Here is a 12285-nt window from a genome sequence, read left to right on the forward strand (position 1 = left end):
TAATTATAGAAAAACTGGGAGACAGCATATATCCTTAAAGAGGGGGGAGGGAAAAAAAAAAGGTGACATTTATACTAGATCTTTTTGTTCTCAGCTCTGATTTTGAAATTAGTGCAATAAAGAATATGTTTTGAGAATTAAATATATGTAGAAGTAAAAGATACGACTCCTTTCCCAACCAGTAAAAGGGGAGGCAGGGAAGATGGAAAATAATCTGATGCAGTGTTTCTAGATAACAATAGACATGAACACCTCATGTAATATCTGCAGTGTCTTTTGAGTGCTTACCTAAGTCTCTTCCACTGAGCCTGTACTGCACCCCAAGGTGAGATTGATATGATAGTCATAAAGACAACTTGTCAGGATTTCTTCTCCTAACTCAATTTTAAATAAGTCAGGAAGGATAGATACCAGGTGGATTTTTGGGATGCTGAATGAAGCTAAAAGATTACTAAAATTAATACAATTAGTCTCTTGGACTTCCTCATAAGTTGTAGTAGCTCTTCAGAGAATGAAAATTCTTGATGAGTTGCTGCATGAAGAATTTGTTCCGTAGGTGATCGTGTGCCTATTGAATTCCATATTGTTGTTAAATATATATATATTTAATATGTTCTACTGTTTAGATGCCCAACCTACAGAATCTGAAAAGGAAATTTATAATCAGGTGAATGTAGTGTTAAAGGATGCAGAAGGAATACTGGAAGACTTGCAGTCATATAGAGGAGCTGGCCATGAAATACGAGAGGTGAGCTAGAGCGTTATGATTGTGCACAACCTGTGGTTGTTCATTGTCTGATCCTAACCAAATACTGCTAGATTTTAACTTTGCTTGCAGGAGCTGTTTTGGCAGAGCATGTTGTCTATTAAAATTGCTGTCTTGAATTTCTGCTCTGGAATGTTCCTTTTTAACAGCAAAACAGATGTTGCTTGTTTCAATAATATTAATGCACATATGTAATAGCAAATGATGCATCTCAAACTTTTTATGGAATTGTTGCTATTGATTTTTCTTTATATTCCCACATAAGCTCTTCTTGAGTTAGTGGTGAATTTGGAAAGTGCGTGGCGTGACTACAGTGCAATATTGAGTAGTGTCGACATCTTTTTGTACGCTAATTGGAGAAGTCTGATGTGTGGTAATCCTAACACAAAAGGCATCTCGTTTTCAATCCCTTTTAATTGGCTTTTATTTACTAAAGTAGATGTTTGGAACAGAAGCAAAGTTTCTGTACAGTGTGTCACTCCATTTTTCCTTTACCTTTAAGAAAGGGTGGAATAAATACTCTCTCAACCCTCTTCCCTTCTTCCTCAGTTGCAGCAATGGGGGCTGCTTTGCTCCTAAAGTGAGGAGTTACTCGCTGTAACATACTCTAAGAAATACTATTAGATACAAGGAGCCTCTGCTCACTCCAGATGAATTTGAGATACTCTTAGCCATTCAGCTTTAATTAAAGTACCATGAGCTTTTCTCTCTGTTGAATCCATAAGGTAGGTTTAAGAAGGGTAACTGTATCACACAAAACCCTTAGGAGGGGAGATAGCTTACTTGTTCTTCAAGGAAGGAGCATATTCAGGGAGAGGCTGTAGATCGGGCAGGAATGTGTGTCTCAGCAAGGAAGCCTGCAGCTCCCATGGAGAAAGAAGAGAGACAGTCCTGAGAGCAGGTAGACATCGCAGGAAGGAAACTTGCTAGGGACCAGAAAGGAGTGTGCTGCAACTCACAGCCCAGGGTTGACTGAAACAGATTTTGGAATCAAGGACTTGGCCGTGAAGGTGCAGCAGGAGAGTTATAAGCATTTTTATTTCTGTTTTCTTAATAATTTTCAGTTGCTAAGTAGTCTAGTTTCTATCATAAAAACCTGGAGAGATTGAAGTAAAGGCTTTATCTGTCTGGGAAGCTTACTGTAAAGACAAGGTCTATACATATATACCTCAAAGCTCTGGTAGGCACCATGTCTTGGTGGTGCTTTATGTTGTTGATAAGTGTTCCTACTGTAATATTTAGCCTGAATTTCACAGCAAATTTGTTTTGTCTTGTTTTTCCTTCACAAATTCAGAAATTGTTGATAGATACCAACATTAGGATGAGGCTTTGATCACTAAACTTTTTTGCTTGGAGGTACCCCAATAAAGATGTTGATTTTAATTAACTAGATCTGGTTATGTAAATTTTCTTATTTGTGTAGCTTTATTTTTAACAATTTCTTTATACTCCAAGTTGTTTTCCTGTTCAGGATACTTATTTTCAACACAAGTTTATAGAGCTTTTTGGGACAGACATGGGTTAGTACAGGCTTGTCTCTCAACTGGAAACTTCTGAGTAGATAGAATTTTTAATTCCTAGCTCTTCAAACAATTTCCCTGCACAGATTTTTTTTTTTTCAGTAGTGTATCAATTATTCTTAATCTAAGCATACTTTTTTCCTCTTTTTTTCTAATTTAAGGCAATACAGCATCCCAGTGATGAGAAGCTGCAAGAGAAGGCATGGGGTGCAGTTGTTCCACTAGTAGGCAAACTAAAGAAATTCTATGAATTTTCTCAAAGACTAGGTAAGTGGAATGGTATTAACTTGGGGTTTTTTGTCTTCATTAATTAATACATTTGGCATATTGAGATGTGATCACATCTAGGTCAACCCCTTGTTAGTAGATAAAAGCTCGTATTGCATAGATTCCTTCCATACACTGGATTGGATCTTATTTATATCTGTGTACTACCTTCTTGCATGTGAAACCAAACTTACTTCAGTGGTTACCTGAGAGGAGAGAGAGAATGGGAGCATACTTGTCATGCTCTTTCTCTACCCCTTTAGTAACACTGGAAAGCACTAACCAGGTGATTGTTTTGAAAATTAGTAGACTAATTCATTGGGAATGAATTCAGTTAATGTTTCTGATACCAAGAGTACTTAAAAATGACTGTAGTATTCCCCCCTCAAACACCAGAAATAATTTGGTCTGTGGAAATGCCTGGTCTTGGTTCATGCAGATGCAATACTTAAGATGGCGCTTCATGCCTCTTACAAAACCAACTTGACTGATGTTGTGTGTAAGCTGATAAAGCCTATTAGACTTGATTTGTTTTTTCACAAACTATCTGTTGTTACCTCACTTTGAGACAGTTATTAGCATAGCTCATGAAAAAATGAGCTCAAAAAATGGAAGCTTTTTGCAGGCAAGTTCTGCTTTGTTGAAGAGGTGAGGTATTTTTCTGAAGAAGATGAGCAGGAAGTTGGATTATAAGTTTATCTTAAAAACAAATAAAACATGACTTCTGCTGATAGGTATGTACCTCTTGAATTCTGTGTTATCTTAAAGGCTGCAGTCTGCTAACACAGGTTATTGAAATATGTTTGTTACACAAATGTTGCAGACAAAGCTTGAATAAAACTTTTCAAGAAGTTTTTTCGTGGGTGTCTGATTAGAGCTGGTCTTTACAGCAGTTTGTAAGTAAATACAATAACAGTGGCACATAGAAGCAATTCATCAAGCCCCTTTATTATTAATTACTATGTATTTTGGCAGATGTATATTTTAAGTCTAGCATGCAGAATATCAGTCAACAGAGATATAAGAAGCAGGTGTAGTTGTATATTGCAAAATATTCTCCTCTCATTTAAGAGGCAGGATTGCGAGGTCTGTTGGGAGCCCTGACAAGCACTCCATATTCACCAACGCAACACCTGGAGCGAGAGCAGGCTCTTGCTAAGCAGTTTGCAGAAATTCTTCACTTCACACTCCGATTTGATGAGCTCAAGGTAAGAACTTGTAATTTTGTAAGCACAAAGGCTAGCAAAAAGAAAACAAGTCTATTTACTGAAGCGGTCTGGGTTGTGTTGTGTTCTGTTCTAGAATAGAGCACGTAGTAGATACCTAAATATCTGCTGTGCTTGGCTTGTTCGCATGACCTAGAGTCAGATTAAACTGGAAAGTGGATGAAATATCATACTAGCTTTAGGCACTTGTTATATTTCAGTTCATATTAATCATGTTTCTTCATCCGAATTTGGCATCTCTCTTGGGATAATGCTGCTGCTTTTAGTATGTGCACACCCATAGTCCAGCTATTTTCTTGCTAATGTGCAAAGAGCTAAGCTGAAATGATATTAATTTGCTGGTCTGATCCTTGGAGTCAAACTAGCAAAGCCATTTTTTTAACCTACTAATTTCAAACTCCTAATTAGGAGACTACTCCTTTTCTTGCTCTTGTTAGATCTTGTTCTGAAAAGTCTAAGAACTTAACCAGAAAGCTTTATGTTCTACAAATCACTTCCCAAGGTCGCAGGCTTTTTTACTTCAGAAGGCTGAATATTTTCCTGTTCTCAGTATTACATTTTATGAAGACTTGTCCTTATATTTTTCTTGAGTTCGTCACAACTCTTTTGCTTCTGTATCTATATAGATGACAAATCCTGCTATACAGAATGACTTCAGCTACTATAGAAGAACTCTGAGCCGTATGAGGATTAACAATGTCCCAGTAGGTAACCCTTGGATGAGATGAAATGTAATCTTATACTACCACGTATCTTTTTCATGTACAGAACAACTAAATTCTTTTTTCCTTCTGTTTTATAGGCAGAGGGAGAAAATGAAGTAAATAATGAGTTGGCAAACAGAATGTCTTTATTTTACGCTGAAGCAACACCTATGTTGAAAACCTTAAGTGATGCTACAACAAAGTTTGTGTCAGAGGTAAGAGTATAAATCTATGGCTTGGATAGTGTACTTCAAAGCACTGCAGGGCCAGACATAATTTTGGAACACAAAACTCTTACCAGGCTTAATCTGGCATCTAGAAATCAAACTTGTTTTTTGGAGCCTAAAGAAACATAAAGTATCTTTCTCGGATGCCATAGAGGTTAGAGAAAGTTCAGCTAGCCACCTTGTGGATGTGTCAGAAAAAGTTAATGGATAGAATTACGACATTGGTAGCGATAGCCTTCCTCAAGGAGAGAAGTGGGAGAGGTGAGTATGTTGCCTGCATTTTGGTGGTGGTTTAGAGCAGAAACTTCAGAAAATTGAAAGGGAAACAGCTTGATTCTCTGTGCTTGAAATAGGGAATGGAATTGTAATGTAGCTTCCTTTTCTCCTTCCCAAGACACTTTTGTTTTGCTGTGTAAAGTCAAGTATACTTACATTATTGCAGAATAGGGGAGGAACCTGAACTGGAAAAGTATTCCAACATTTTGACACATCCCTGTTTATCTTTAACTAAATAAATACTAGTGGTAAAATCCAGTCACTACAAGTATTGTGCTTGTCTTCTGATAACTGTGATGATTTTTGTCTTACACGCAATTCTGCACACTATTTCTTAATAAAAAATAATTGTACATTACATGATTAATACAAAGATACATTTGTCTTTTAATATTTTTTCCCAGGTTCTGCTTTACACTTGAAATGCCTTGAGAAAAATGGCCTCTTATTTTACATTTCTTTGAGGTGTTTGTCTGCAACAATTTTAAGTCTTACTATTGCAGCAGATGCATGTATTTGGCTACAGAAATTTCTGTCTTTAAAGAGCAGGTTAGATGATTCCTTTAAAACTTCCCAAAAGTCAATAGTGTCAATGGTGTATTTCTTTAACTACAAACAAGCAAACAAAACCTATATGGTAGACTTTGCTCTGTAAGTTAATCTATATTGTTACATTTTTAAAAACCAGTGTGAGGCTACCCAACTTACTATAGCTGTGTTGATGTTTTTAATTCCTCCACATTGCCATGCCAGCAGATCACTGATTTGATTTAGGTTTTGTAGTATAATATTTCACAATAATTGAATTGGAAACTGTTTATCTTCTTCTGCAGAATAAAAATTTACCGATAGAGAATACTACAGATTGCTTAAGCACCATGGCTAGTGTGTGCAGGGTCATGCTGGAAACCCCGTGAGTATAAACAGTGCCTGTATTGTGTATGAATCATCTCTGTATTTGACATGACTTGTGATGCATAAGGTGAAAGAAATATCATTGGGGTAATTAGGAGCTATGGTGTTTTCTTTTTACCAACTTAGTTGTTTACCTTGACATGAAACTAACTTGTCTCATTTTGCTAGCCATGCAAATCATGCAGTCTACTTTTCTGAACATATTAATATTTTAAAAATAGAATGGCTATGAAAGCTAGACAGCCTCTTGGCACTCTTTATAAATGGTTTTCTCATGTATAATTCAGGAAAATATACTATTTGAGCGTGATTGCCTAGGGCCTCCTGAAAGAGGGGTTATGGGCAATGCCTTGGATGGTACCTCCTTGCAAGCTGGCTTGGCTGATGGCTGTAACAAAATTACAGTGCCCCTGTCTGGGGAATTATGAGACGAGTTTTAGGCACGAAGGCAGTCTATTGTCTGCTGTAAATTTGAGAGGCACTGGGAGTATGAACAAAAAGTCACACTAAACTTTGGGTTTTTTATCTGTTTCTTCTGGGTTCTAAATAGTTTCCCATTAGTAAAATTACTCAGGCGTGAGGTATGTCTTATTTAAATAAGTTTCTGTCCAAATACCGCAGGACATTTGTTTTGGAGCACATTAAGAGATCCGGACATTTAAATTCTTACCCTTCTTAGGAATGGTCTGTCCCATTCAAGAAAGTAGTTAAGTCTTGTTCATTAAGCTTACTTTTTTTGGTCTCCCCCCCACCCCGAATCAGAAGTTTGGGTTGTGTGTATACTAGAGGGTGGCGGGGAAAAGGGCAGGAAGCATTGTAAGCAAAGTTAGCATGTATTGTTTAATCTTTTTTTTTTTTTTTTTTTTTTTTTTTCCCCCGGGGGGGGTGTGGTGGGGGAAATACCTGAAATGGTGTACCAGCAGGGCACTATTTTAAGTTTGAGAATCTTTGTTAATCTCCAGATAACTCTTTCTAGGCAGTGGTCTGACTCGTAGGCTGGTTATTGAAAGGAAAAAGGAAAACTCTCAAAAGGTTGTGGGGTTGGTGGGTTTTGGGGTTTTTGTTTGTGTGGGTTTTTTTTTTTTTTCTGAGGATTTATAGTAGGATTTTTCTCTTTAATCTTATTTTGGGTGTTACTAGTATGTACTCTTATCTTACGTTTGATAGATAACAATCTGTGTTTTTAAATTACAGTGAATATAGAAGCAGGTTTACAAATGAGGAAACAGTATCGTTCTGTCTGAGGGTAATGGTGGGTGTCATCATACTCTATGACCACGTGCATCCGGTGGGCGCTTTTGCCAAAACTTCAAAAATTGATGTAAGTTTATTGTTACTAAATAATCTTTTGAGTATTTAAATTGTGTGTAGGCTCCTTTTCTGTTCTCCAGGTTCTAGTAGCAGATGTACACTTCGGATTGATGCTAAATGGATAGTGGTAGTTGTTAGCAAACCATATACATCAGTAGTGAGAAGCACAAACTAGCCCTTCAGACACATAAATGGTCATTGTTAGGTCATGAAAAATCTGTTTTGATGGAATTCAGGTAGTGTCTTGAAATACTTGTAAACAGTAGTTGTGTTGAAAGATCCAAATCAGAATGACTGGAAATAACAATGGCATCTGGCTTGTTCCTCACTGTCTGGTAAACAGCTAGGTTCATCATGCACCAGTCTTCAAGTCTCTAACTTTCTGCTGTTGTTTGATAGTAAGCCTATGGAATACATGCCGTCACGGTATGCTGCTTCATGGTTGCTTCAAATGGACTATTATCCCATTGTATTAGCTACAGTTTGTCATCATTTCACTGGTTCAATGTAATCATTCTTAATGGATTTATGATAAACAAAGACTTCTGTTTTCAGTTCCTTTTTTTAAAGGTTGATAAAGCAGAGCTTGACATTGAAGTTGCATTGTCTAAAGATGTGCAGATTTTTAAGTAGCTAAGCCATTCTGTCACAGGAAAATGTAATACTGAAAGCTGAATTCCTTCCTAATATCAAGAAAATGTCTTTACACTGCTGCAATTTTTAAATACTTTTTTCTCTCTGACAAACTGAATATAAAACACTTCTGTAAACTTAGAAGGTATTAGCATGAAAAAAATTGTATAATTTTTTTAACTCCTAGATGAAAGGATGCATCAAAGTTCTTAAAGACCAGCCTCCTAACAGTGTAGAAGGCCTTCTAAATGCTCTCAGGTACCCTTATTCTTTTATTTGAAATATTTTTGTGTGAATTTTCCATAAATTGTCTAGGGCATTTCCTTCAGCAGCGAAGTATTCAGTCAGTGTTACAGATAAAAGGTGAGTGTGGTTATTGCAGGCTTCTTTTCAAATGTGTCTTGAGACAGAAATGCATGAAGAAGCTACTGTGTTTTAAAAGCTAGGTCGTAAACTTGCGGTTGTTCATTCTAAGGTAACTTTTTGCATACTTTAGCTGCATGCAGGTTAAGAATGAATCTGTAGAGGTAAGCATGACAGAGTAGACATTGTACCTGAAGTTAAAACTGATGACAAAATATAATACATACTAAAAGCTAACTAGAAGTTAACTGTGATCACATCTACTGACTGAACTACCAAATAAGCAAATGAGCAGCTGCAGCATGCTCACTGTGATTTGTGCCAGCAAAGAAATGGCTCGATTAGTGTGCATTGGCTGTATTCTGAGCTGTGTGTGGTTTGACCATGGCTTAATGATTTTATTTATTATTAGTAGAATATAAGAGTAGTTTCATGTGATTTTTTTTTTTGTTTGTTTTGCACATAGCTTCAGACGTGTAAGGCAGGTAGTTTTTTGCTAAGTAACTAGAAATTGCTCCTTTCAGAAAGCATTTATAGGGAGGTGCTTAAGGCAAGAGTCTCAATGTTTTTGCTGTAGAATAGACGAGACAAGAAGTTGCCACATTAATTGGAGAGATAAATAAAAATTAATAATTCTGTATAGAAACCTAAAAACTGCTAATTTGGGTCATAAAGGTGTAACTGTAGTCAGTAACGTATTCTTCATGTGAGTGTCCAGCATCAGAGGAGTGGCAAGAAGTGCCAAAATGTGATAGGCAGATGAAGGCTTCATTCTCCTCCTTACATGAAACAGTATCATATTACTTTGGTAACAGTTAACTGTAACTGGGTATTGTTATTCATGCACTCACTTTGAAATGTGGAAGCTTTAGTTTGTCTTGTGTGGAAGTGTGCAGTTGTACTTTGTTTTTCTTATCTGTAGTGAAACTGCTTTGATTTCATTTGCCCTCTTTTTTGTGTGTGTGTGTTAAGATGTGGTAAGAAGTGAAATAATGTGGTATTATAAGTGATTTCACTTGCCAAGTTTTTTCAGATCGTTAGCTAAAGAAAAAAAAATAAATCTGAGCTTAATTTGAGACTTCATATGAGTATTTCCATGCCTAAATCACTTTGTTATTCATCGCTGAACCTTCTGTATTTGATCAGTCTTTGAGATGGTGATCAGTAAAAACACAAGCTTCCAGAGGGAAAATGCTATATTAGCATTTATTTTCTGACTAATTTATTGTGATTGCAGTTGCAAAGGAACACCGATCTTTACTGGTACCCCATTTTTCCCCATCATGGTTGACACATTAAAGTACATGGGAATTGTAGTTCAGGTTCTCACTCAGTTGTGCGTTATTTTGTGGTTAGTGGTGTAAATTCAGTCTGTGCTGTCATGCTGACCTTTCACCACACCAACCCATTTCATGCATACATACTTTAACAGTCCTGGTTTCATACATTTGATTACTCGTTTGGGTAGGATATTTAAATCTTTTTAAAATCACATTTGGAATTGTTAGGAAGAGATGCAGAGGTAAGCTGCTATGTGCCTGTGTGGTGAAAGCAGATTCAAGATGATGTCATGAGAAATTAAGTCCAAATCTAAGTCTTTGATTCTGGAGGAGTGTTAGAAGTTCTTGTGTTTTCTCAAGAGATAGATAATGTGTCTTAAAAGCAAATGGAAGGTAGTATGGATTTTGGAGGGAGATAGCTGTTTATAATTTGAAATGTGTGTAAGTATTGTAATCATGTTCAGCTTTTTCACATGGGCAGAATACCAAGTGCAGTAACTTTTCAGGATTTTAGAAAACATTAGGCCTCTTGTTTGTGGAAAGTATAAATTACCAAGAAGTGCTGAAATCTATATTGATACTAATTTTCAAAACAAAAAGTCATTGTATATTCTTCAAGTGAACGACTAAAATATCACTGCAATTGTGGATAACAATGAAAATGCTAATTTAACATGTTAAATTTAAATTACAGAATAAGTTTTTACTTGCTTTTAGATTACAGTTAGGGAAGGAAGATCAGGGAAATTAATCATACAAAGAAGCCAGCATTGAGGGTTATACAGTACTTTCTTTTGAAATAGGAGATGACTAAGTTTTTTGTAGTGATTTAAAAATGTGCTAATGTCCTAGAGAATTTTGAAGGGGGAAGGGGCTGGAATAAACACATGTGTATACTCTTTAGTTTTAGCAGCACTGTTACTTAACTAAGCAGGAAATTAGGCTGAAAAGCAATTAAATCCGTTCTCATTGAGGGATCTTAGAAAGGTTTGGTCACTGGAAGTTTTGAAGAAAAATTTCTGAAGCTGTGTTTTATCTGAAGATGTTAACTGAGGTATCTGTCCATAGGAAGTCTTATTGATAATTACCTATCACAAGTGGTAACATGAATTTACTATGAAATGGCCGATCAGCACGAAAGCCAACATCCAGCTGAGGCTTGTTTTTAACTCCCCTTGGTGCAAGGCTGTGGGGTTATCATTCTGATTGATTTTTGATCATTTTCTGATCAGAAAGTCGGATTTGTGTACTTGGTAACCGTGGAGTGGGTGATGGTCAGTGGCTGAGGGTTTTACTCTGGTACAGTCAGGTTGAGCCATAAACAAAGAAATTATGTATTTTTTAAGCCAAAGTAAAATAGCATCCATTCTCTTCTCAAATTGATTTTTATTTCTGTGTTTAGGTACACAACAAAGCATTTGAATGATGAGACTACCTCCAAGCAAATTAAATCCATGTTGCAATAACAATTACCTGGAATTCGCACCTGCTGTAGACAGACAGTATTCTGCAATGACTGAGATGCACAGATACTTTTTTTTTTAGTGATTGCAACTACTATCTCGTTCATTCTTGCTTTTTATTTTCTGTCTTCCTGTTTACCCTTTTTTAATCACTTTCTTGTTCTTAAGTAAGCTCAGACTTCTTTTCTGTGCCAAATCAATGAAAATTATCAATTCTGGAAAGTATTTCTACTTTTCAGAATAGCCATCCTAAGTGGCAGCTAATTATGCGTTGCATTTGGATTTCTCTGTACTGGGGAAAGATTTGTGACTTGAACTAAATATTTTTAAACTTGTGGTTTTTTTCTTTTTTTGAAAAACTAATATTTAATATTGCTTCTTCTGCATGGCAAGACTGCCTACTTCTGCTATTTAAAAATCCCTTGATGACTTCATTTTCTATTGCAGCTTATTTTCATGTGCAACCATGAGGAAACTAAAAGCAGATTTGTTTAAATTAACTGTGTACAAAATGGTACCCAACACAAAGGTTTTTTTAAATGAGTAAAAACTGTTTTGTTTAAAAGTTACGTTTGCATTTTGACTCATTTTTGTAAGGATGTATGTTGTATGTTTAACCTTTAATAACTAACGTTAAACTGTGGTGTGTGCGTAGCAAAATTACGTATGCATGTTCATGTCAAATGATTGGCTGTGGATAAGATAATAAAATCAGCTTTCATTTTTCTAAGTGTGGTTTGATTTACCAGTATTTTGAGTGAGATGTCTTCGTGCTCTTTGGATTTTTACAAAAAAAATAAATTTATAAATTTTATATAGTGAAAACTCTGCTGTTTCATTACCAGTAACCACTAGTCTAATCCACTGATTTAAGCCTAGCATGTTTCAGGGTTCTTGCTCTCCTCTCTGTGCTGCTTCCCTGTCCCAGAAATATTACTTGTACAGGGTTTGGGGGGAAGAACTCTGTGCAATTCATATAGATCCCAGTGGACATCGCTGAAGAACCTGCATCTTGGCTACCCATGTTGAAATCTCAGCACAGTCATCAGAAATGATGTTCCAGATCAGGCTGCCAGTTTGGCTCTTTCCGTACCAATGGTGGGGAGATTAACTTCCCTCTCTCTGTATACCAGTGGATCTAGATATTTTGAACTGTGTGTAAAATCTGAATAATCTTAGCATACTAAATAATGTTTCCTGTTTGGCTAGCATTTTAACAGAACAAGTGTTAAGCTTTGATAGGTTAGTGAGGAAAATCTTTTGGGGAGGGGAAGAATTGAAGGGGAAAACAAGAACTGAGAATTACTAGAAAGAACATCTCTGGGAAACGGCAC

The 12285-nt window shown here is 36.3% G+C and overlaps 1 protein-coding gene across 6 annotated transcripts in view; it reads left to right on the plus strand.

Moving 5' to 3' along the window:
- Nucleotides 1-11681, plus strand: part of CYRIB (CYFIP related Rac1 interactor B) — a 99553-nt gene extending 87872 nt beyond the window's left edge. For all 6 annotated transcript variants that reach the window (XM_050891727.1, XM_050891731.1, XM_050891726.1 and 3 more), the window contains 9 exons: nt 627-748; nt 2448-2553; nt 3625-3761; nt 4406-4483; nt 4582-4698; nt 5820-5899; nt 7096-7222; nt 8033-8103; nt 10891-11681. In XM_050891727.1, coding sequence (XP_050747684.1) covers nt 627-748; nt 2448-2553; nt 3625-3761; nt 4406-4483; nt 4582-4698; nt 5820-5899; nt 7096-7222; nt 8033-8103; nt 10891-10954 — 902 coding nt within the window. In that variant the 3' untranslated portion in view covers nt 10955-11681. The remainder of the gene's footprint in view (nt 1-626; nt 749-2447; nt 2554-3624; nt 3762-4405; nt 4484-4581; nt 4699-5819; nt 5900-7095; nt 7223-8032; nt 8104-10890) is intronic.
- Nucleotides 11682-12285: the final 604 nt, after the last annotated feature.

The sequence above is a fragment of the Gymnogyps californianus genome, chromosome 2 (assembly GCF_018139145.2).
Source record: "Gymnogyps californianus isolate 813 chromosome 2, ASM1813914v2, whole genome shotgun sequence".
Classification (NCBI taxonomy): domain Eukaryota; kingdom Metazoa; phylum Chordata; class Aves; order Accipitriformes; family Cathartidae; genus Gymnogyps; species Gymnogyps californianus.